This window comes from Colius striatus, chromosome W (assembly GCF_028858725.1).
Source record: "Colius striatus isolate bColStr4 chromosome W, bColStr4.1.hap1, whole genome shotgun sequence".
NCBI classification, from domain to species: Eukaryota; Metazoa; Chordata; class Aves; order Coliiformes; family Coliidae; genus Colius; species Colius striatus.
This window is the reverse complement of record NC_084789.1, coordinates 37,777,038-37,798,668: the sequence shown is the minus strand read 5'-3', so window position 1 is coordinate 37,798,668 and position 21,631 is coordinate 37,777,038. Positions and strand designations below refer to the sequence as shown.

The window sequence follows — 21,631 nt, the reverse complement described above, 5'->3', positions numbered from 1 at the left end:
TGTCGTTGCTGCTGCTTAAGCAGACAGTTAGAAGCATGGAGTCGCCCTCCCATTTGTAAGCATGCATCCTGCATACGAACAACTCATGCGTGTTTACACGTTTCTGTCATCTGAAAACCAGATGTGAACGAACTTTCACATGAGAGAATTCTAAGGCGGCAGTATAGAGAACAATTAAGCTACAAAGCTACCTCGTGAGTGACCCGTGCTTGCTTGCTTGCTTGCATCACGGTAACATAATTAAAATCAACAGCAACTCCACTCTGCTACAGTAGAGCAAAAGTGCTTAACAAAAGGCTCAGTGCAATCTATACTCGAACTTCTTTAAAAAGTGCATTTTACTGCATAAGATCTCTGCAGTAATGTATGCTGCATATTTTTAAAAACAAACGAAAAAACCCCACAAACAAACAACTCCCCTCTCTCCCCCCCCTCAAAGAAAAAAAAAAACCAAAAAAAAACACCAAACACACACACACAGAAAACCAAAACCAAACCAAAACACCCGACTCAAACTATGTTGTCAGGTTTAACATTTTCTTGCAGTAGGAATTCAGTCATCACTACCACCTGACATGTGCAACCAATCTGCAGAGAGAAGGAATCCTCCCTCCCTCCTTTCCTAGGACTGGTCCCAAACAGGATTGAACCGCTTCTAACAAAGGGTGGAAACTTCAGAAAAGACAAGCTTAGAGTCCCCCCTACTTTCAGAATGTAACTACGCGAACAACAAGATTAGCAAATTTAAGAGCCACAATCCACTCACGACATAATACCCCATTTTATACCCCAAATATGGGAATCTGCAGGGCACTTTTCCATAGGGGCTTAGCAGACCAGGTTTTCATTGAATGCAGATTCCAGAACTCCCCAACTCAGAAGCAATGCTCCGATTGTACAATACTGACCTCTTATTTGGCCTCTCAGACAGATTTTTACATTTGAGTCTCCCATAAGAGGAGCTAAATAAAAAGAAATTAATTTACAAATACACTAGTTTAGAAAAAAAGAAGAGAGAGAAAATGACAGGTGAGGTGGCAATAGCATGTCGAAGTAAGCCACAGGGAATCTTTTTTCTGACAACAATGAACCAAACTTAAAAATCATCAAATACCAGTCTGAAAGTCAGACCCATATCTATTATGTGTCTAGAAGTCTAGTGCTCACTTTTAATTACACTTATGATTCAACAGGGTACTAACAAGAAAATAATTTACTGCATACCTGGTTTTGATTTAACAGTTTATTTTCCCCACAGAGAAACAAATCCTGCTAAGAAAAATCCTGCTAGTGCTCACTAAGAAAAAAAACAACACTGTATATCGAAAACACTGTATTAAAAAAAAAAAAAAAAGCAAAACCTTATTAAAGGGCTCTGTTAAAAGGCAGGTATTTCAGAAAGTCCTGTTTGCAACTACTTAAAAAATGTACCTCAACACAGTTTTAATACTAAGTAAACATTCAAATAATCTAAAATAAAACCTAAGAACATAACTGACATTTCCTCATCTTAAGAAATAGCAATCTCTATGAGACTGCATATTAAAAAAAAAAAAAAAAGAGATAAACCCAGACAATGCAAATGTGTCTTTTTCTGGAAAAACATCTCTATGTAGTGAATGAATAAGTGAAAAGCTTACCTCTTTCATGCCCAAGTAGAACATCCTTATGGTTAAAATACTCTACTTCTTCAGCATAATTTTGTGTATAGGCAGTATTGGATCCAGCATTTCTGGATTCAGTCCAATGTACTTTTGCATGCCCTCTTGCATGAATTTTAAGAGATTTTACTCTAATTTCCCCAGTAACTTCTAAACTGACCCTTTCCTGAGACTGTGTCCCCGCTAGAATAAACAGGGATATTGCTGTCACTGAGACAGTCAAAACTTATTGTGAAACCTCTTCACCTTCCCCAGCACCATATTTTACACCAAAGCGTATAAAAATATACTGTAAGGAAAAAGAAAACAAAAATCAAGGCCTCATACAAAATGCAACCTTCACAACGCCTCTGTCACACAAAGAACCCGTTAACAAGATCAGCACGTCCCCTACAAACGCTTCATCAGAATTAATGAAGAGGGGGAGAGGAAAGACCCAGCACCGCAATCCCTCACAAAGACAGCTGCCTGCACCCTGCCAGCTCCCTTTAAGAACAGATTTGTGAAAAACAACCTCACCGCGCATGCGCGAGTTGAGTAGGGACAGCGATTGCTTCGGGCAAGCGGCACATCTTTCCTGTTGTGCGCTTTTTTTCATGTTATTGTTTTCGTCTCGAGCACAGAGACGGAGCATTCCTGCGAACTCTGCTGCGAGCCTGCAGTGCCGTGTTGACATAGGTGCTGAGGAACGGAGAGGAAAAACCAAGCAGTGAGACGAGACATCAAAGCCCTCTGGACAAGGAGCCTTCGCATCCTCGCCGCAGACGTTTTTCCTCTCCGTTCCTCAGCACCTATGTCAACACGGCACTGCAGGCTCGCAGCAGAGTTCGCAGGAATGCTCCGTCTCTGTGCTCGAGACGAAAACAATAACATGAAAAAAAGCGCACAACAGGAAAGATGTGCCGCTTGCCCGAAGCAATCGCTGTCCCTACTCAACTCGCGCATGCGCGGTGAGGTTGTTTTTCACAAATCTGTTCTTAAAGGGAGCTGGCAGGGTGCAGGCAGCTGTCTTTGTGAGGGGATTGCGGTGCTGGGTCTTTCCTCTCCCCCTCTTCATTAATTCTGATGAAGCGTTTGTAGGGGACGTGCTGATCTTGTTAACGGGTTCTTTGTGTGACAGAGGCGTTGTGAAGGTTGCATTTTGTATGAGGCCTTGATTTTTGTTTTCTTTTTCCTTACAGTATATTTTTATACGCTTTGGTGTAAAATATGGTGCTGGGGAAGGTGAAGAGTTTCACAATAAGTTTTGACTGTCTCAGTGACAGCAATATCCCTGTTTATTCTAGCGGGGACACAGTCTCAGGAAAGGTCAGTTTAGAAGTTACTGGGGAAATTAGAGTAAAATCTCTTAAAATTCATGCAAGAGGGCATGCAAAAGTACATTGGACTGAATCCAGAAATGCTGGATCCAATACTGCCTATACACAAAATTATGCTGAAGAAGTAGAGTATTTTAACCATAAGGATGTTCTACTTGGGCATGAAAGAGGTAAGCTTTTCACTTATTCATTCACTACATAGAGATGTTTTTCCAGAAAAAGACACATTTGCATTGTCTGGGTTTATCTCTTTTTTTTTTTTTTAATATGCAGTCTCATAGAGATTGCTATTTCTTAAGATGAGGAAATGTCAGTTATGTTCTTAGGTTTTATTTTAGATTATTTGAATGTTTACTTAGTATTAAAACTGTGTTGAGGTACATTTTTTAAGTAGTGCAAACAGGACTTTCCTGAAATACCTGCCTTTTAACAGAGCCCTTTAATAAGGTTTTGCTTTTTTTTTTTTTTTAATACAGTGTTTTCGATATACAGTGTTGTTTTTTTCTTAGTGAGCACTAGCAGGATTTTTCTTAGCAGGATTTGTTTCTCTGTGGGGAAAATAACTGTTAAATCAAAACCAGGTATGCAGTAAATTATTTTCTTGTTAGTACCCTGTTGAATCATAAGTGTAATTAAAAGTGAGCACTAGACTTCTAGACACATAATAGATATGGGTCTGACTTTCAGACTGGTATTTGATGATTTTTAAGTTTGGTTCATTGTTGTCAGAAAAAAGATTCCCTGTGGCTTACTTCGACATGCTATTGCCACCTCACCTGTCATTTTCTCTCTCTTCTTTTTTTCTAAACTAGTGTATTTGTAAATTAATTTCTTTTTTATTTAGCTCCTCTTATGGGAGACTCAAATGTAAAAATCTGTCTGAGAGGCCAAATAAGAGGTCAGTATTGTACAATCGGAGCATTGCTTCTGAGTTGGGGAGTTCTGGAATCTGCATTCAATGAAAACCTGGTCTGCTAAGCCCCTATGGAAAAGTGCCCTGCAGATTCCCATATTTGGGGTATAAAAATGGGGTATTATGTCGTGAGTGGGATTGTGGCTCTTAAATTTGCTAATCTTGTTGTTCGCGTAGTTACATTCTGAAAGTAGGGGGGACTCTAAGCTTGTCTTTTCTGAAGTTTCCACCCTTTGTTAGAAGCGGTTCAATCCTGTTTGGGACCAGTCCTAGGAAAGGAGGGAGGGAGGATTCCTTCTCTCTGCAGATTGGTTGCACATGTCAGGTGGTAGTGATGACTGAATTCCTACTGCAAGAAAATGTTAAACCTGACAACATAGTTTGAGTCGGGTGTTTTGGTTTGGTTTTGGTTTTCTGTGTGTGTGTGTTTGTGTTTTTTTGGTTTTTTTTTTTCTTTGAGGGGGGGGAGAGAGGGGAGTTGTTTGTTTGTGGGGTTTTTCGTTTGTTTTTAAAAATATGCAGCATACATACTGCAGAGATCTTATGCAGTAAAATGCACTTTTTAAAGAAGTTCGAGTATAGATTGCACTGAGCCTTTTGTTAAGCACTTTTGCTCTACTGTAGCAGAGTGGAGTTGCTGTTGATTTTAATTATGTTACCGTGATGCAAGCAAGCAAGCAAGCACGGGTCACTCACGAGGTAGCTTTGTAGCTTAATTGTTCTCTATACTGCCGCCTTAGAATTCTCTCATGTGAAAGTTCGTTCACATCTGGTTTTCAGATGACAGAAACGTGTAAACACGCATGAGTTGTTCGTAGCAGGATGCATGCTTACAAATGGGAGGGCGACTCCATGCTTCTAACTGTCTGCTTAAGCAGCAGCAACGACTTTGCATGTGGACTGTAGATCCAAAACCTGATCCCGATAGTAGGTGCTTGGTTTTGTCTGGAAAGAGAACAAAAGATGGCAGGGAAGGGACGGATCTGACATGTTCCAACACCAGAAGTGAGACAGGGTGCGCACTGCTGCACGTGAAAAATGTAAGCAGTTGTCCCGGGACACCGCTGCCCCTCCCTCGACTGCAGGGGCAGGACTGCGAACATTCACTGCACATCGTGGAGTGGGATTTAACCCAACACCTAGCGTATCCTAGCATAGTCCGGAAGGCCGCTCCCTGTCCCCGCTTTGTCATTGGCTTGCTGGGGTTTGATAGCCTGTTGCTAAGGCGATGCCAGCTGCTGATTATAGGGGGCCAGGACGTGGGGGAAGAGCGAGGCTGAGGGAGCAGGTTTTCTTGCCCACACTCTGGTGTGTGCTGGGGGCGGGGCGAACGGGCTCTGGCCACCCCGGGTGTTAGCAGGGTATGCCTGGTGGGGGAGAGCACCAGCTGTGAAGCGAGGAGTACAAGTTTGCCTTGCTGGGAAACTGGGGAGTGTTTCAATTCAGCAGTTACCGCTTTCTCCCTTGCTGTCTCCCCCTCCCGTGTTAAGGATCCGATCGCGATCGCAGCTTTGGTGGGACGCTGGGGGCGCTCCCCTGATAAGGGAGAATGCTGTCATCCTGGTCACTTTTCATTGGGGTCGGAGCCTGCCTGGCTCAGAGGGCACACTGCCTTTTTTGGGGAAAGTCTGTCTCTGGCCATGTACATCCACTGGGCCAGCAAGGATCTGTGAGCAGGGGTGGCTGTTGAGACATGTGGCCCTGCAGCCTCTCGCATCCCTCACTTGGTTGTCTTTCCCCTCCCCATGCCCCTGGCCAGCACTATCCATAATTGCCTTTCAGTAACAGTCAGTACATGCTCTTGAGGGAAGTGCAGGGTTGGGGTGCCACCTTGCACATAGTGCAGGGCAGACTGGGGCAAGCCAGCAGCATGGTCCTGTGGTATGAGGAGACTGGATGGTGAGGCGTGGGCGGTGCCCCCTCCTCTCTCCTTAACTCTGTGGTAGTTGGCTAGAGTGCAAGCAGAGTTGCTGAGCAAATGTGGTGGGGTGTAATGTATACTGCATGTATAAGAATGGCTGGCAGGGGATCTGCTTGTGCCTGTTTAGACCAGTTCTCTTCTGCTCCAGCCTAGTCTGTGATTGGCAGCTCAGTACTTGTTTATCCCACTTCTGCTGCTCAGGCTCAATGGGTCTGCTGATCTGGCAGGAAATGAAGATGGGATGAAAAAAATTATGTGCAAAGAAAAGGCATTTTTTTGGGTTTTTTTTTTTTTTTAAGACCAACCAAAGAAAAGTGTGAGGGATGTGTGTTTTGGTTTGTGGGGTTTTTTTTTGTTGTGTTTTTTTTTTTTTTAACAAAAAAAAGCATTATACATGTTGTTTTGCTCTTTCAGTGTATTGAAGATTTCTTATTTTGTGACATTATGTACTGAGGATACATTTGTGTAAATAGCATTCTAGTGTCTTTATATTTTTTTCATAGATTTGTTTCAGCATTTCTGGTTGTTGTGGTTTAACCCCAGCTGGCAACGCAGCTGCTTGTTCACTCCTTTCCACCCCTCGGTGGGATGGGGAGGAGAATCAGGGGGAAAAATAGAACTTGTGGGTTGAGAACAGTTTAATAACTAAAATGAACTAAAATAGAGTAATAAAAATTGTAATGAAAAGGAGGATAACAGAAAGGAGAGAGAAATAAAGCACAAGAAAGACAGGTGATGCACAATGCAGTTGCTTGCCACATGCTGACTGGTGCCCAACCAGTCCCCAAGCAGCAATCGCCCCTCCCAGCCAACTTCCCCCCAGTTTATATACTGAGCATGATGTTCTATGGCATGGAATAGCCCTTTGGCTAGTTTGGGCCAGCTGTCATGTCTACGCTTCATCCCAGCTTCTTGTGTACCTCCTTGCTGGTAGAACATGGGGAACTGAAATGTACTGGACTTAGGATAAGCACTACTTAGCAGCAACTAAAAGATCAGTGTGTTATCAGTGTTATTCTTGTACTAAATCCAAAACACAGCACTGTAGCAACTACTAGGAAGAAAATTAACTCTATTCCAGCCAAAACCAGGACACTGGTGCACCAAAGAAATTAAGAGAATTGGCGTTTTTGTAGGATGGTGGGAACTAAAAACATCCTAACATGTACCAACATTCCTTCATGATGTTTCTGGCTATTAACAGTAGGTAGTGTCTTTTGCATAATCCCAGTATATGTGTTTTTATTACCCCAGCCCTTTTGTATGTGAGATGCTCAATTATTTTCTCTGTGTAACTTTCTATTTTGATGGGATCTGTGGTTTGTTTTTGTTGTTTGTTTGTTGGGTTTTTTTTCTGGTCTCATAGTAGTTATATCAGAACAAACCACAAATTTGTCAGAGCACTTAAAGCAATACAAGGGGTCATGACTATAGACCAAGGTCAGCTTTCTTGTTGAAATTAAGAAACACTTTGGGTCTTTGCCATCCAAACAAAATCGAGCTAAGCTTTGAATTTTTGATACATTAGCTCTAAACAACATTCATTGTACAGCTTGCCACCTTTCATGCCCCTGAATTTTTTTGGTACTTTCAAGGTGGTGCTCGTGTACTTTTTAAAAAAAAAAAAATATATATATAAACAAAACCAAAAGCAATTTTTGGACACTTGCTAGGCAGGAGATAAAAGGAAGCTAAATTACTGAAATTAATATATTAATGTAGCAGACTTAATACTAAGGTCACTTAATACTGTTGGAGATCTTTCAGACAGACTTTGAAATGGCAGCAGTTACAACTATGTCAGTACTCGGAATCGAGATCATAAATTAAAACGCGTTAGCTTCTGCTTTTACGTAAGGTGAATCTTGGAATCTCACCTAACCTTAAAAATTCTGCAGCCATACATCTAGCAGTTAATACAAATGAGCTGTAGAGATTTGTTTCTGGGACGCTGTGTTGTTAATATTGTAAAGATTGTATAAATCCCTCTTATTCTGGAAAAGAAGCCTATATAATGTGCTGTGCAAAATGTTCACAGGTGGAATAGCATATTGGGTTTTTACCTCCTAGATGGTGACAATTCTGAAGAAGGCCTTCACACCATTCATTCAGGAAGGCATGAATATGCATTCAGCTTTGAGCTTCCACAGATGTAAGTACTTACGTGCAGTACACAGCTTGCGTGAGAGAAGGTGAAGATACGTACTTGCTTAAGAAAAATTCTTTTGAGTGGAGAGGAAGCCTTTTCAATGGTAGTTGGAGTTGTGCTCAGACATGCAATAGAGGACGTAATCTTATTAAACTGAAGAGATGGCTTTTAAACTGATTAAGAGTTTTTCACAAAACAGGAGCTCATTGTTGCCCAGTTGGTTACCCTCTCTTTTGACCGAGGTCTGTGTCTTATAGTATTTTACCCCTTCACAGGAGAAGGAAGGGGGATTTGTGTCACTTGAGTCCTGCAGAGTGGCTGAGGTACTTTCTAAATGAAACAAGATTTTACTGGAGCCATGCAGGCCATTGGAACTAGTGATAAAGTAACGGCTTAACTGTTCCGGAGTCAGTCTGAAACAGACTTGGTAAGCTTAACCACATTTGAACAAAATAAGAGATTGTATTTTTTTCTAGCTTAAATAGGATGTATGTACTCAGGCTGGCCTTTATGCAAAAAGTCAGGATGGAAACCAGCAAATGGATGAGTGAGTGAAGCAAGAAACATTCCCGTACCTAATTCCCCTTGTCTCGGAAAGCAGAGTTCTGTGAAGCAAGAGTGATAGCAGAAGTCTTAAGATAAATTGCCACCCACCCACCCACCCAAAAAGTTTGAGGTGTCTAATGTATACGTTGTGAAGGGAAGATTTAAACATAGAGGAGTTACCAATGTGGAAATTGGCTAAAACACAAGTTGCAGGAAAATTAAAGGAGCAGAGAGAGTCTGGAAGTAGATGAAAGAAGAGAGGTAGGAGGAGCCTTTTATGTGTAAAAGCCGAGCACTGAAGTCATTAAGGTTAAAAATAGTTGACAGAATATTAGACTAATTCCTAGGTGCCCTGAAGTTCAAGAGCTGCAGCATCAGGTGAAAGAGCTGCAGGAAACCGTTGTTAGACTCTGTAGTATTAGAGGGGCGGAGGTGGAGATCGACAGAGGCTTCCACAATCAGGTACAAGCCTCCAGTGAATCCGATATGCCTTGAACCTGGTAACAAAAAAAAAAAAGTAGGGCTCGTCTTCATAATCCCCCTTCCAGAGTGCCAACTACAGATAAATATGAGGCATTGGCAACGGGGGACTTTGAGCAAGCTCCAGAAGGGGAAATCCTAGCAAACAATTCACCATCAGCTGCTCCACCAGCAACAGGTAATGGGTACTGTAGAAAGAAGCGACAGGTGCTTGTTGTGGGTGACTCATTGCTAAGAGACTGAGAGATCCATCTGTCAATTGGATAAGGAGTCACGAGAGGTGTGCTGCCTGCTGGGAGCCAAGATCTGTGATGTGGCTGAGAGAGTGCCACGGCTCGTCAGGGACGCAGGCTACCATCCCCTACTCCTCTTCCATGTGGGGATGAATGATGTAATGAGACATGATATCTCCAGAATCAAAAAGGTTTTTAAAACCTTGGGGGAGCAAGTGAAGGGTAGGGGGGCACAGGTTACCTTCTCTTCCATCCTGTTCACCAGAGGTAAAGGGGAAGTCACCAGTGCAAAAATCAGTCAAGTTAACTCCTGGCTAAGAGGTTGGTGCCGACGGGAAGGTTTTGGTTTTCATGATAATGGATCCTTCTTTGGGGACTTTAACTTGATAGGACAGGATGGAATTCATCTCTCCCATAAGGACACTGGAATATTTGGGAACAGGCGAGCCAACTTGATCAAGCGGGCTTTAAACTAAAGGACTTGGGGGGGCAGGGGGAGAAGTAACATAAAACAAGCTATCCTGTCTAGCAGGGAAACGGGGCAGGGCAGGGAACGCGATAAGTGTCCTGTGGAGGAGTGGTTAAGGGAGAATGGACACGGACCCCAGGGTATAATGTTAGGCCCGACGGGGCAAGGCAATCTGAGTTCTAGTTATATGAATTTAATGCACAATCAAGACCAGAGTCAGAACCATGGTTAAAACAGTTGCTGTCACGTAGTCAGTGCAGACAGCAGGCCGCTTTCTGCTCCTTCAAGGTCGGGCTGTTTTTAGCTAACAGCTCAAGGTCGGGCTGTTTTCAGCTAACGAGCTAACAGCCCAAGGTGGAAAACAACTACGGGGGAAAAACAAGATGGGAAAATGCGAGGGAGCTTGCTTATCGCAGAAACCGCAAGTAGGATGAACACAAGAATGTAATCTATTAGCTGCTGTTGCTGAGCTAGCTTTGAAGCTGCTGGATATAAGTTAGAGCCTGCTCTCAATAAAGCGAAGATTTCTGCTATCACTCACATTGAGTAGGACTGATTTCTTCCCACCCAGCTGAGAATCGGACCCTGGGTTGATCGCCGCATGAAGTAGGCTTTGAGCCTGGGGGTTTCAGGCTTTGAGCCTGGGTTTTTCAGACTTAGAGTCTGGGTTGCAGACTTCGAGTCTGGTTTTTCAGGCCAAGAGCCGAAAACTTCGCGGCAGTGTCCCTCATCCGCACACTATGCTGAGATGCAGAAGGCTGACCACTCTGAGGGAGAGACAAGCCGGGAAGGATCCTCCTGCATCCATCCAGGGAAACTTGTGTGTTTGAGTAAGCCCCTGCGCTGTCTCTACGCCAAAGCATGCAGCCTGGTGAATAAGCAGGAGGAACTGGAGATGTGGGTGTGAATGCAGGACTATGACCTCATTGTAGTCACAGAGACGTGGTGGGACAGCTGCCATGACTGGAGCACAGCCATGGAGGGCTATGTATTGTTCAGGAAAGACAGGCTAACAAGGCGAGGAGGTGGAGTTGCTCTCCATGTGAGGGAGCAATTAACGTGCATTGAACTCTGCCTGGGTGGGGATGAGGGGTGGGTAGAGTGCTTATGGGTGAAAATTAAGGGGCGGGATAAGGTAGGTGATAGTGTTGAAGGAGTTTGATACAGGACATGTGATCAGGAGGAGGAGGAAGTAGATGAGGCCTTCTATGAACAGTTGAGAGTTGCCTCACAGTCACAATCCCAGGTCCTCATGAGGAACTTCAACCTCCCTGATATTTGCTGGCAAAGCTACGCAGCCAAGCGCACACAGTCCAGGAAATTCCTACAGTCTGTTGACAACAACTTCCTGTCACAGGTGATTGAGGAACCAACTGTCATGGTTTGACATGACAGCCTTTTCTGGTATGAGGGATGGGGCTGCAAAGATGGCTCCTGCAAGAAGTTGCTCACAACTCTCCCCAGCTCAGAAAAGGCTCACTTCTGGGGCTGAGCCAATTAGACGCCTCCTCGATCACTTTTTAAGAAGAAGCCGGAAGGGGAGGTGTCTTCCTCCATCTTTTTTCCTTCTTCTGCCCCTTCTTCTCTTCTTCTGGCTGGTGGTGGTGCAAGGAGTAGGAACGGTGAGAGAAACAACCATGCGGACTCCAAGGTCAGTGATGAAAGGGAGGAGGTGTGCTGGAGCAGAGACTCCCCTGCATTCTATGGAGAGAACTGGTGAAGCTGAGATTTATTTTCATTTCTTTAAAGACCCCACATCAGCGGTAGAGACTCATTTTGATAATGAGCCCGCATCAGGGGCAGAGACTCATTTTGCTAAAGCTGACCCCGGACCAGGGGCAGCGATTCACTTCATTAAAGGCCCCAAGCCAGGGACAGTGATTTTGGCCGGAGGAGGCCTTGTCCCGAAGGAGGGACCTTGCAACTGCAGAAACTGCAACCGCGGTGAACAACCCACACCAGAGATATTCACCAAGGACTGTGTCCCGTGTGAGGGAACCTGTATCGGCAGAAGCCGCAGCTGCTGGGAACAACCCACACCAGAGAAGTTTGTTAAGGACTGTGTTCCGGGGGAGGAACCCCGTGTTGGAGCAGGGGAAGAATGCCAGGAGTCATCCTCATCTGAGGAGACAGAAGCGGCAAAGCCCATCTGTGAGAGACTGACCACATCCCCCACTCCCTGCCCCCCTGAGCTGTTGCGGGGGGAGGAGGTAGAGATATCGGGAGCAGTGAGCTGGGCCCGGGAAGAAAGGAGGGATGGGGGAGGGAGATCTTAAAGTGCTGGTTGTAATTTTCTCATCATCCTACTCCCTTTTTGCTTTTATTCTGTTCTGTTTCTTGTAGAATAAACTTTCCTACTTTCCTCTCTAAGTCGAGTACTGGAGTCTGTTTTGCCCAGAACCATAATTGGCAGTGAGCCCTCCCTGCCCTTGTCTCAATCCACAACAATCTTGCTTATCTTTTTACTCCCATTTCACTGGGTCCTCCGCCATCTTAACGAGGGTGGGGGTGAATGGGGGCATCGAGCAAGAAACTGTCGTGGTGCTGTTGTGCTAGCTGGGCCAAACCACGACACCAACGAGGAGGGGTGTGCTGCTGGACCTGGTGCTGACAAATAAGGAGGGTCTGGTTGGGGATGTGAAGGTTGGAGGCAACCTCGGCTGCAGCGACCATGAGATGATAGAGTTCAAGATCCTGTGTGGAAGAGGCAAGACACAAAGCAGAACCGTGGCCCTGGATTTCAGGCAAGCTGACTTTGACCTCTTCAAAGACCTGCTTGGAGGGATCTTGTGGGATAAGATCCTAGATGGTAGAAGTGCCCATGAGAGCCGGTCAGCCTTCAAGCGCCACTTCCTCCAAGCCCAGGATCAGTGTGTCCCCACATGTAGGAAAGCAGGAAAAGGAGGCAGGAGACCTCCATGGATGAGCAAGGATGTGCTGGGACAACTCAAGCAGAAAGCAGCCTATCTATGAGAGGTGGAAACAGGGCTTGACTTCTTGGGAAGAGTATAGGAACTTTGCCAGAGCATGCAGAGGCGCAACTAGGAAGGCTAAAGCCCTTCTAGAATTAAACCTAGCCATGAAAGTTAAGGAAAGTAATAAGGCATTTTTCAGGTACATCGACAGTAAAAGGAAGATTAGGGGGGATGTGGACCCACTGCTGAACACAGAGGGTTCCCTGGTGATAGGGGATGCAGAGAAGGCTGAACTACCGAATGCTTTCTTTGCTTCAGTCTTTACGGCATCCGAGAGTTCCGAGGGAGCTGGCTGATGTGATTGCTAAGCTGCTCTCCATAATTTTTGAACAATCATGGAAGACTGGTGAGGTGGCTGAGGACTGGAGAAAGGCCAATGTCACTCCACAGAATGGAGTTGGAGGCCTGTGGCCAGTGGAGTTCCACAGGGATCAGTTCTGGGGCCAGTCTTGTTCAACATCTTCATCAACGACCTGGATGAGGGGACAGAGTGTACCCTCAGCAAGTTTGCTGATGACACCAAACTGGGAGGACTGGCTGATTCCCCAGAGGCTGTGCTGCCATTCAGCAGGATCTCTACCGGCTTGAGAGTTGGGCCGAGAGGAACCTCATGAGGTTCAACAAGGACAAGTGCAGAGTCCTGCATCTGGGAAAGGAACAACCCCATGCACCAGTACAGGCTGGGGGTCCAACTGCTGAAGAGCAGCTCTGCAGAGAGAGACCTGGGAGTCCTGATTGATAATAAGCTAAATATGAGTCAGCAATGTGCCCTGGTGGCCAAGAAGGCCAATGGCATCCCAGGATGCATCAAGAAGAGTGTGGCCAGCAGGTCAAGGGAGGTTCTTCTCCCTCTCTACTCTGCCCTGGTGAGGCCTCATCTGTAGTACTGTGTCGAGTTCTGAGCTCCTCAGCTCAAGAGGGACAGGGAAGTGCTGGAGAGAGTCCAGCCCAGGGCCAGATCAGGGGACTGGAACATCTTTCATACAAGGAAAGGCTGCGGGAACTGGGGCTGTTTAGTCTGGAGAAGAGGAGATTGAGGGGAGATCTTATTAACATTTATAAATATCTAAAGGATGGGTGTCAGGAAGTTGGGCCATCCCTTTTTTCTATAGTAGCTAGTAACAGGACAAGGGGTAATGGGATGAAGCTGGAACACAAAAAGTTTCACTTAAGAAAAATCATAAGAAAAATCTATTTCACTGTGAGAGTGAAAGAGCAGTGGAACAGGCTGCCCAGAGGGGTTGTGGAGTCTCCTTCCTTGGAGGTTTTCAAGACCTGCCTGGACATGTTCCTATGTGACCTGATCTAGGTGAGCCTGCTTTTGCAGGGACGTTGGACTAGATGATGACTCTAAAGGTCCCTTCCAACCCCTACCATTCTATGATTCTATGAAAGAATGGAGGCTGGTAATAAACGGCCTGAAGAACACTTGTTTGACACTGCCTCTTTACTGTTTCTTGCTACTTTGTACCAATAGAATTTTTCTAAAATTTATTTAAAACAAAAGCAATGTGGCGAGCTGAGCTTGACTTGGTGCCAGCCCTCCTTGCGGTTTCTCTCTCGCTCCCCCCCACCAACAGGACAAGGAGAGAAAATAAGATGGATGAGTTTTTGGGTTGAGATAAAGGCAGTTTAATAAGAAACGTTATGTCGTACATGGAAGCAAAGCAAAAATAAGTATTCCTTCACTGCTTCCCATCAGCAGACAGATGTCCAGCTGCTTTTGGGAAAGCAGGGTCTTAGTATATGTAGTGGTTGCTTGAGAAGACAAACACCATAACCATGAATGTTGATGTCAGCCTTGTCTGTCTGTCTTTCATCCTTCCTCTGTTGTCGTGTGTTGTCCTGACCCTCCTTTCAGCTTTTATTGCTGAGCACAGCATCATGTGGTATGGAATATTCCTTTGGTTAGTTGGGAATGGGGTGTTGGAGAGATAGCCTTGATGCTGTGCAAGCCCTATTCAGCAATAGCTAAAACATCAACACTGTATTATCAACATTGTTCTAGCCACAAATGCAAAGCACAGCACTATATGGGCTGTTATGAGGTAAGTTAACTCCATCTTGGCCAGACCCAGTACTACCAAATGCAAAGCAATAGTGGAAAAAAACAAGACACTGACTGGCCTTAATGATGTGACTGGCCTTACTGAGGTTTTTTTGCCTTAAAGGATACTGTGGCAGGATGAAACATTAAAGACTGATTAGAAAGTGCTTTCATTTGGTTATTAAGAAAAGAAAAAGTAAATATTTCAGGTGTGCAAGTAGAGATGTCAAACCTGTAGCAGAAAGAATCATTCTAGTTAAGTTCCTAGCACAGCTTTGCCCATAACTTGTCTTTTATTATGATGCATTTCAAATATTGTGCAATATAAAAATTGTTCCTTTGAGATTAAAGGCAGAAAATGATAGGAAAAGACAAGTTACAGTTAAGAGGACATGACTGGAATATAAAAACCTTATGTCCTTCATGTTATGATGGGGGAGAGGAGGAAAAAAAGGTAATGCTTGGAGTCCCCTTCCACATCCTTTTTTTTTTTTTTTTTTTCCCCCTCCAACTCCCCAAAAGGACTGTCTTTGTCCTTCAGTGTTCAGAGCAGAATAGTCTTTATCCTTTTTTAATATATAAAATATTTTAAGATGGCCTTATCAGGGTAAAGCAAAAATAGAAGAATTCTAAATGGAAATATTTAACTACCTAAGGCAAAACAAACTACAGAAGCACTCAGTTATAGCTGAAATAAACCACTGAGATACCAGTTAAGTAAATGATACATGGTTATTTACAGAATACAATGTCAAAACCAATAATTGGATGGTATTAATGTTGATTTTGTTTGCTGGCCTTAATTTGACCTTAAAAGGGCATGCTTTATTCTACACTTGAAAATGGGCTCTTAAGTCTAAAGGAAATATGTACTCTTCTGGCATTTTCTAGCACAATTCTTTAATTGATTCTTAAAACTTCTGCAAAGCTACTGTTGGATGAATTGGAGGTGATATTTTCTCCCAACTTTAGTTTTACATTTTTCTGAGATATGGAAATTTTGCAAATAAGTTGTGGTTATTATGATGTGCTAAAAATACAGTTCTACATACTAATTCCTAATTGGTTCAATTGTATCGTTATTGGAGACAAAAATCTTACTTGACTTTGACCTTTGTCCTGCACAGACCACTTGCTACCTCATTCGAAGGCAGACATGGCAGTGTGCGCTATTGGGTGAAAGCTGAATTGCATAGGCCTTGGCTTCTACCAGTAAAATTAAAGAAGGAATTTACGGTCTTTGAACATATAGATATCAACACTCCTTCACTACTGGTAAGAACTGACAGAATTGCTCATTCTTTTTCTGGCATAAAGATAACAAAGTATAATAACTGAAACAACATCAACATGTAATTTTACCTAGTATTCATTTGCTAGTTTAACTACAGCTCTTCTTTGAAGTATTACATCAGTTTGGCAACTCTCTAACTGCTGGTATTTTGAAGGCTAAGTTATTCTGTATTTGGAGTTGCTTGATTTTTACGATACATAAAATGCATTTGTCAATCTAAATTTATACTACTAAATTGTACAATCTCATTAATGAAAAAAATTTGGTGACCTATTCCCCTTCCATAGATTATTCTTTATTTATAATTGAAACAGAACAGTGCAACTCTTAATATTTCAGTGAGAGACTACTAACTTAAAAATGCAAAGTAAAAACAAAAAAAATACTGTAGTGCATAATTGATAATTTCCATATGGATAGTTTTCTACTGATGGGGAGAAATTATCACAATTTTGTATAATCCTTTCCTGAAATTTAATTTTATTAAAATAACTTTGATATCACAACTGCTTTCAATGAGGATTTGATTTCAGTCTGGCCTAAAAATCCTTTATTTTATTGCTTCCTCAAATTTTAATCTAGAGGGGAGGGGGGAAAAAAATAAATAAATCTAGGAGTCCAGTGAAATAGGTTTCTTGTGCGTATAGGTGAAAAATCCTCTTCTTTTTCCTTGCAGTCACCCCAAGCAGGCACAAAAGAAAAGACTCTGTGTTGTTGGCTTTGTACCTCAGGCCCAATATCCTTAAGTGCCAAAATTGAAAGGAAGGGCTACACCCCAGGTATGTAATAGAAGTAATTATAGGTCTTTTTCTTTCCCGTTTAAAGATAGCTTGTACTTACTGGGGTTTTTTAAATGAAACTTTAAGGATATTTTTACCACCTCAGTCTGCATTTAGTAATCTTCTCAGTATACTCTGCTAACTAAGACGGCTCTACTAGTATCTCTAGATTGTTAAAGGACCTCATCTATTAGATTGGTATGTTTTGTGGATTTTTGTGGTTTGGTTTCTTTGTTTTAGGGGTTTTTTTCCCTTTTAGAACAGCTTATGGGGATCTTGCTTCTGTTAGCATCAGTGGATGTTTTCCCAGCTAGAGTAGTGATAGCAGCATCTGGGGTGTTATAACAGTATACAGAATGTGACAGTTTGCTTAAGCTGGCTTGTTAAATGTAAAGAGAACTTGAAATTCTGGGTGTTTTTTTTTTTGTTTCAGGTGAATCAATTCAGATATTTGCTGAGATTGAGAATTGCTCTTCTCGTATGGTGGTGCCAAAGGCAACCATTTACCAAACACAGGCATTCTATGCCAAAGGGAAAATGAAGGAAGTCAAACAGCTCGTTGCCAACCTCCGTGGGGAATCCTTGTCATCTGGCAAAACAGAAACCTGGAATGGCAAGCAGTTGAAAATCCTTGATTGTAGTATAATCCGTGTGGAGTATTCATTGATGGTATGTTTGGTGGTCTGTTTGACTCAAGAATTAGTAGCTCCCAACGTTCCATACAAATTCCTAGCACGGCATTTTGTGATAAGTGGCTATGAAAGAAATAAATGTTCTGGTATTAGTGTCCTGACAGGAGATCTGGTAAGTAAATGTAGTTTAAATCGTGAGAGTTCTTACAACAGTCGTGTGTCAACTAAGCAAGCATTTAATGAGTAGACTACATTTTCATGTGAGGGCTTGTGTTAACTCTTCTTTTAACTTGAAGAGCTCATGTCCCCATTGGGGCACGGGCCCTAAAAGAGACTGTTAGAAACAAGCTCCTTGTGGAAATTTCCATAGAAAGACAACTTAGACTAATACTTAAGAAGTGTTGATAAACCCCTACTTTTTAATCATACACTTGTTTCATTTTTCTTCAGGTATATGTTGATATTCCAGGAGCCATGGATTTATTCCTTAACTTACCACTGGTCATTGGTACCATTCCTCTACATCCATTTGGTAGCAGAACATCAAGTGTGAGCAGCCAGGGTAGCATGAATTGGCTTGGTCTAATACTGCCTGAAAGACCAGAAGGTAACTTGTCAATACAAATCCCAATCAATTTGCTAGTCTCTTTTGAGTTTTATCTGCTTTATTCATTGCAGTCTTGCTGACTGGGTCAAATTACATCCTTTCATAATAAAGCCCACAGGAAATCTGCTGTGGATGTTTTCTTGCCATCTGATTGTCCTATGCATAAGAATAGATTCCCCCCCCCCCCGCCTTTCTCTTGCTCTAGGACAGGCAGTGAAATCCAGTTGGCTTGGAAGGTGGCAGAAATGAAAGCATAGGATGCCGTTGTATCTGTGCACAACTTCATTATTTCCATCTCCAGTATCCCAATCACATCCCTGGTTATATAAGGCATTGTAACCCATAATAGCAGTTTCTGGGGTCTCTCACCAGCCTTAGTAGCCAAACCTTCTTTTCTATGAGAAATCTTCTAATGCTAAAGAAAGAATTTATGTATTTTCTTTCCTTCTGTTTTCACGTATCTAACATAATGGTCTTTTTAAGTACAAATTCCAGACCTGCATCACATCCTCTTAGCTGTAGTGGGCACAGCTATACATTGTCAGTTCTCAATATTTTGTTATGAATCTAACAGTATTTATGTTAATCTAAAGTCTCAGATTTGTGAGTTGACCGCATAAGAGTCTCATCTGAAGTGAACATGTTTAGAACTGATGAGTTCAAAGAAGTGCATGTGAAGAGTTAAACAGAGTTGTTCAGAAATATATATCTATACTAAAAATAAATCTTTAAATTATCCTTATGATTTATGAAAGCTTTGGGACTGATACTGTAATTTAGCCACCAAAGCACCTAGCTCTCCTGACTTCTGTCCTTGCATTTTGTCCACTTCTGCTTGTTTGCCTGCCTGCCTGCCTGTGGTTAAGCATGTGTTGTAAAATATAATTTAGATCAGTGAGTTTGCATTTTTGAGAGATTCAGACTGCTCAACTGATCCTTAATCTAGTCCTCATCAACCAAAAAAAATCCTCCTTTAACCTGACTTCCTCTGGAGTCTGGGGCTCCTGAGGACAGTCTCCAGCAGTATAGACAGAGGCAAAGAAGGCATTCAGTAACTCTTCCTTCTCTGTATCCTCTGTCACCAGGGCACCCACCCTACATTGCCTCCAGTGTTAGTTTTATCCACAGTGTATTTGAAGAAGCCCTTCTTCTTGTCCTTGACCTCCCTTACAAGGTACAACTCCAACGAGGCTTTAGCTTTCCTAGTTGCCTCCCTACAGCCATTGATGACAGTCATCCCAAGTGGCCTTCCTTCCATGATCTATAGACTCTATAGACTCTCTTCTTCCACTTGAGTTTGCCCAACAGTTCCCTATTTAACCATGGGGGTCTCCTGGCTCCCTTTCTTGATTTCCTACCCGCTGGGATGCTCTGATCCTGAGCCTGAAAAAAGTGATCCTTGAATAAAGACCAACTATCTTGGGCCCCTTTATCCTCTAATACCCTGTCCCATGAGATGTCCCCTAGCAATTGCTTGAAAAGGCCAAAGTTGGCCCTGCTAAAGTCCAGGGTTGTGATCCTGCTTGGTATTCTGTTCCTACCACACAAAATCCTGAACTCCACCATCTCGTGGTCGCTGCAGCCAAGGCTACTCTCAACCTTTACTGCTTCAAGCAGACCCTGCTTGTTTCTGAGTACAAGAGATCCAGTAGTGCTCCTCTCCTAGTGGGCACATCCACCATTTGCATCAAGAAGTTATCATCGATGGACTGAAGGAACCTCCTGGACTGGAAGTGGCTAGCCGTTGTAGGTCTTCCAGCAAATGTCTAGGTAGTTGAAATCCCCTATGAGAAGCACCGCCTGTGATTTTGAGGCTGCTCCCAGCTGCCTGTAGAAGGCCTTATCAACTTCCCCATCCTAATCAGGTGGCCTGTAATAGACACCCACAAGTGTCACACATGCTAGCCTGCCCCTTAATTCTCACACGCAAACTCTCAACGTGCCCCTCATCCTCCCCTGGACAGAATTTGGTACATTCCAGTTGCTCTCTCACATAAAGAGCAACTCCACCACCTCGCCTTGCTGGCCTGTCTTTCCTAAAAAGGACATAGCCCTCCATGACCACATTCCAGTCATGTGAGCTGCCCCACCATGTCTCTGCAGTTGCCACCAGATCGTAACCCCTTGCTCGTACACAGACTTCTACCTCCTCCTGTTTATTCCTCATGCTCTGTGCATTGGTGTACAGGCATTTCAAGAAGGAAACTGATCTGATAGGATTTGCCCCTGACACTGGCTTGCCACCCTTAGGCTCAGCTCCAGTAGGCCTGGTTTTATCCCCTTTCCCCTTCAAAAATAAAGACCTTCCTATGAGCCCCACTAACTCGTTTGCAAGGATCCTTCTCCTCGTTTGAGACAGATGAACTCCATCTGTCAGCAGACCTGGCATCATGAAAATTTCACCATGATCGAAAAAACCAAAGTTGTGTATGTGGCACCAGCCTTTGAACCACCTGCTAATCAGTTGAGTTTTCCTTATTTGTTCAGTATTCTTCCCTGCCATGAGAGGGATGGAGGAGAACACTAGTGCTCCCGAGCCATCTAGCATTCTCCCCAATGCCCTGAAGTCCTTTTTTAGTAGCTTTTGAACTTTTCTCTGTAACTTCATCAGTACCAACTTGCATTACCAACAGTGGGTAGTAGTCAGTTGGCCAGGGAGGTTCCTGTCAACATCTCTAACCTGGGCCCCAGGGAGACAGCAGACCTCTGTGTGGAATGGGTCTGGTCGACATATGGGACTGATGAATTGCTAAGCTATTGGTGATAGGAAGATTCAGGTTCTTTTCATGTATCTTTACAGACTGTCCTGACTTGTTAGCTGATTTTAGGTGGAGACAATGTTTACCCTCTTCTTTTGAAGTTGTTACATTGTACAGAAAAGCATGGTCTAGAGATAGTATAAAAATAAATGTCACTTTCTGTTTAGTGATTAAGAAGCTCATATCAAGGTAAGTTATTCCTGCCTGTACAGAAATAAATTATCTTTGTGATGCTTTTAAATTTTAAGGGGATAATTAAGCCACAGTAAACATTGGACAGTCTGGTTTTATACATAATATTAGAATAATATGAAATAGTCTAGTCTCCCTTTTTCTTTTAACAATTTTTTAAGTCACCTACCTGCCTGTTAATCTTACAGTGGTTAAACTTTAAATATTTATTGATGTTATATATTTTGATATGCATAAGAACTTGTTTGAACTGCACTTACATTCTCCCTTTAGCACCTCCTAGCTATTCAGAAGTGGTCACAGAGGAAAACAGACAGTCCAGCCTTTTACCTGTAGCTGCTTTTGATGATTTTGAGAGAGCACTTCAAGGACCATTATTTGCATACATCCACAAGTTCCGTTTTCTGCCTCCGCCCCTGTATTCTGAAGTAGGTATATCTGTCAAAATATGATATTTTGTTTATCACAGAATCTCAAGGGCTGGAAGGGACCTTGAAAGATCCAACCCCCTTCCAGAACGGGACCACCTAGATTTTGGAGTAAATTTAGGAAGCTGTTTCTCCTTCCTAAAATTAGGAGAAACCTCAAAAATGATGAGTATGGAGTAAGTTGGTTTTGGGGCGGATTTTTGTTTAAGATGCGAACGGATTGCATC

At 43.1% G+C, this 21,631-nt stretch overlaps 1 protein-coding gene across 9 annotated transcripts in view; it reads left to right on the top strand.

Annotated features, from left to right (window-relative positions):
• The first annotated feature begins 2,479 nt into the window (after positions 1-2,479).
• Positions 2,480-21,631, top strand: part of LOC133628450 (arrestin domain-containing protein 3-like) — a 31,829-nt gene continuing 12,677 nt past the window's right edge. For 5 of the 9 annotated variants that reach the window (XR_009820691.1, XR_009820690.1, XM_062016603.1 and 2 more), the window contains exons 1-7: positions 2,523-3,150; positions 7,885-7,966; positions 15,841-15,988; positions 16,684-16,786; positions 17,220-17,455; positions 17,869-18,025; positions 21,250-21,404. Coding sequence is in view for 7 of the 9 variants with exons in the window: in XM_062016603.1 (XP_061872587.1) it covers positions 2,871-3,150; positions 7,885-7,966; positions 15,841-15,988; positions 16,684-16,786; positions 17,220-17,455; positions 17,869-18,025; positions 21,250-21,404 (1,161 nt within the window). In the remaining 2 variants the exon portion in view is untranslated. Of the gene's footprint in view, positions 3,151-7,852; positions 7,967-15,840; positions 15,989-16,683; positions 16,787-17,219; positions 17,456-17,868; positions 18,026-21,249; positions 21,405-21,631 lie in introns of all 9 variants that reach the window. The other 4 variants (XM_062016605.1, XM_062016608.1, XM_062016609.1 and 1 more) reach the window with 4 other exon arrangements.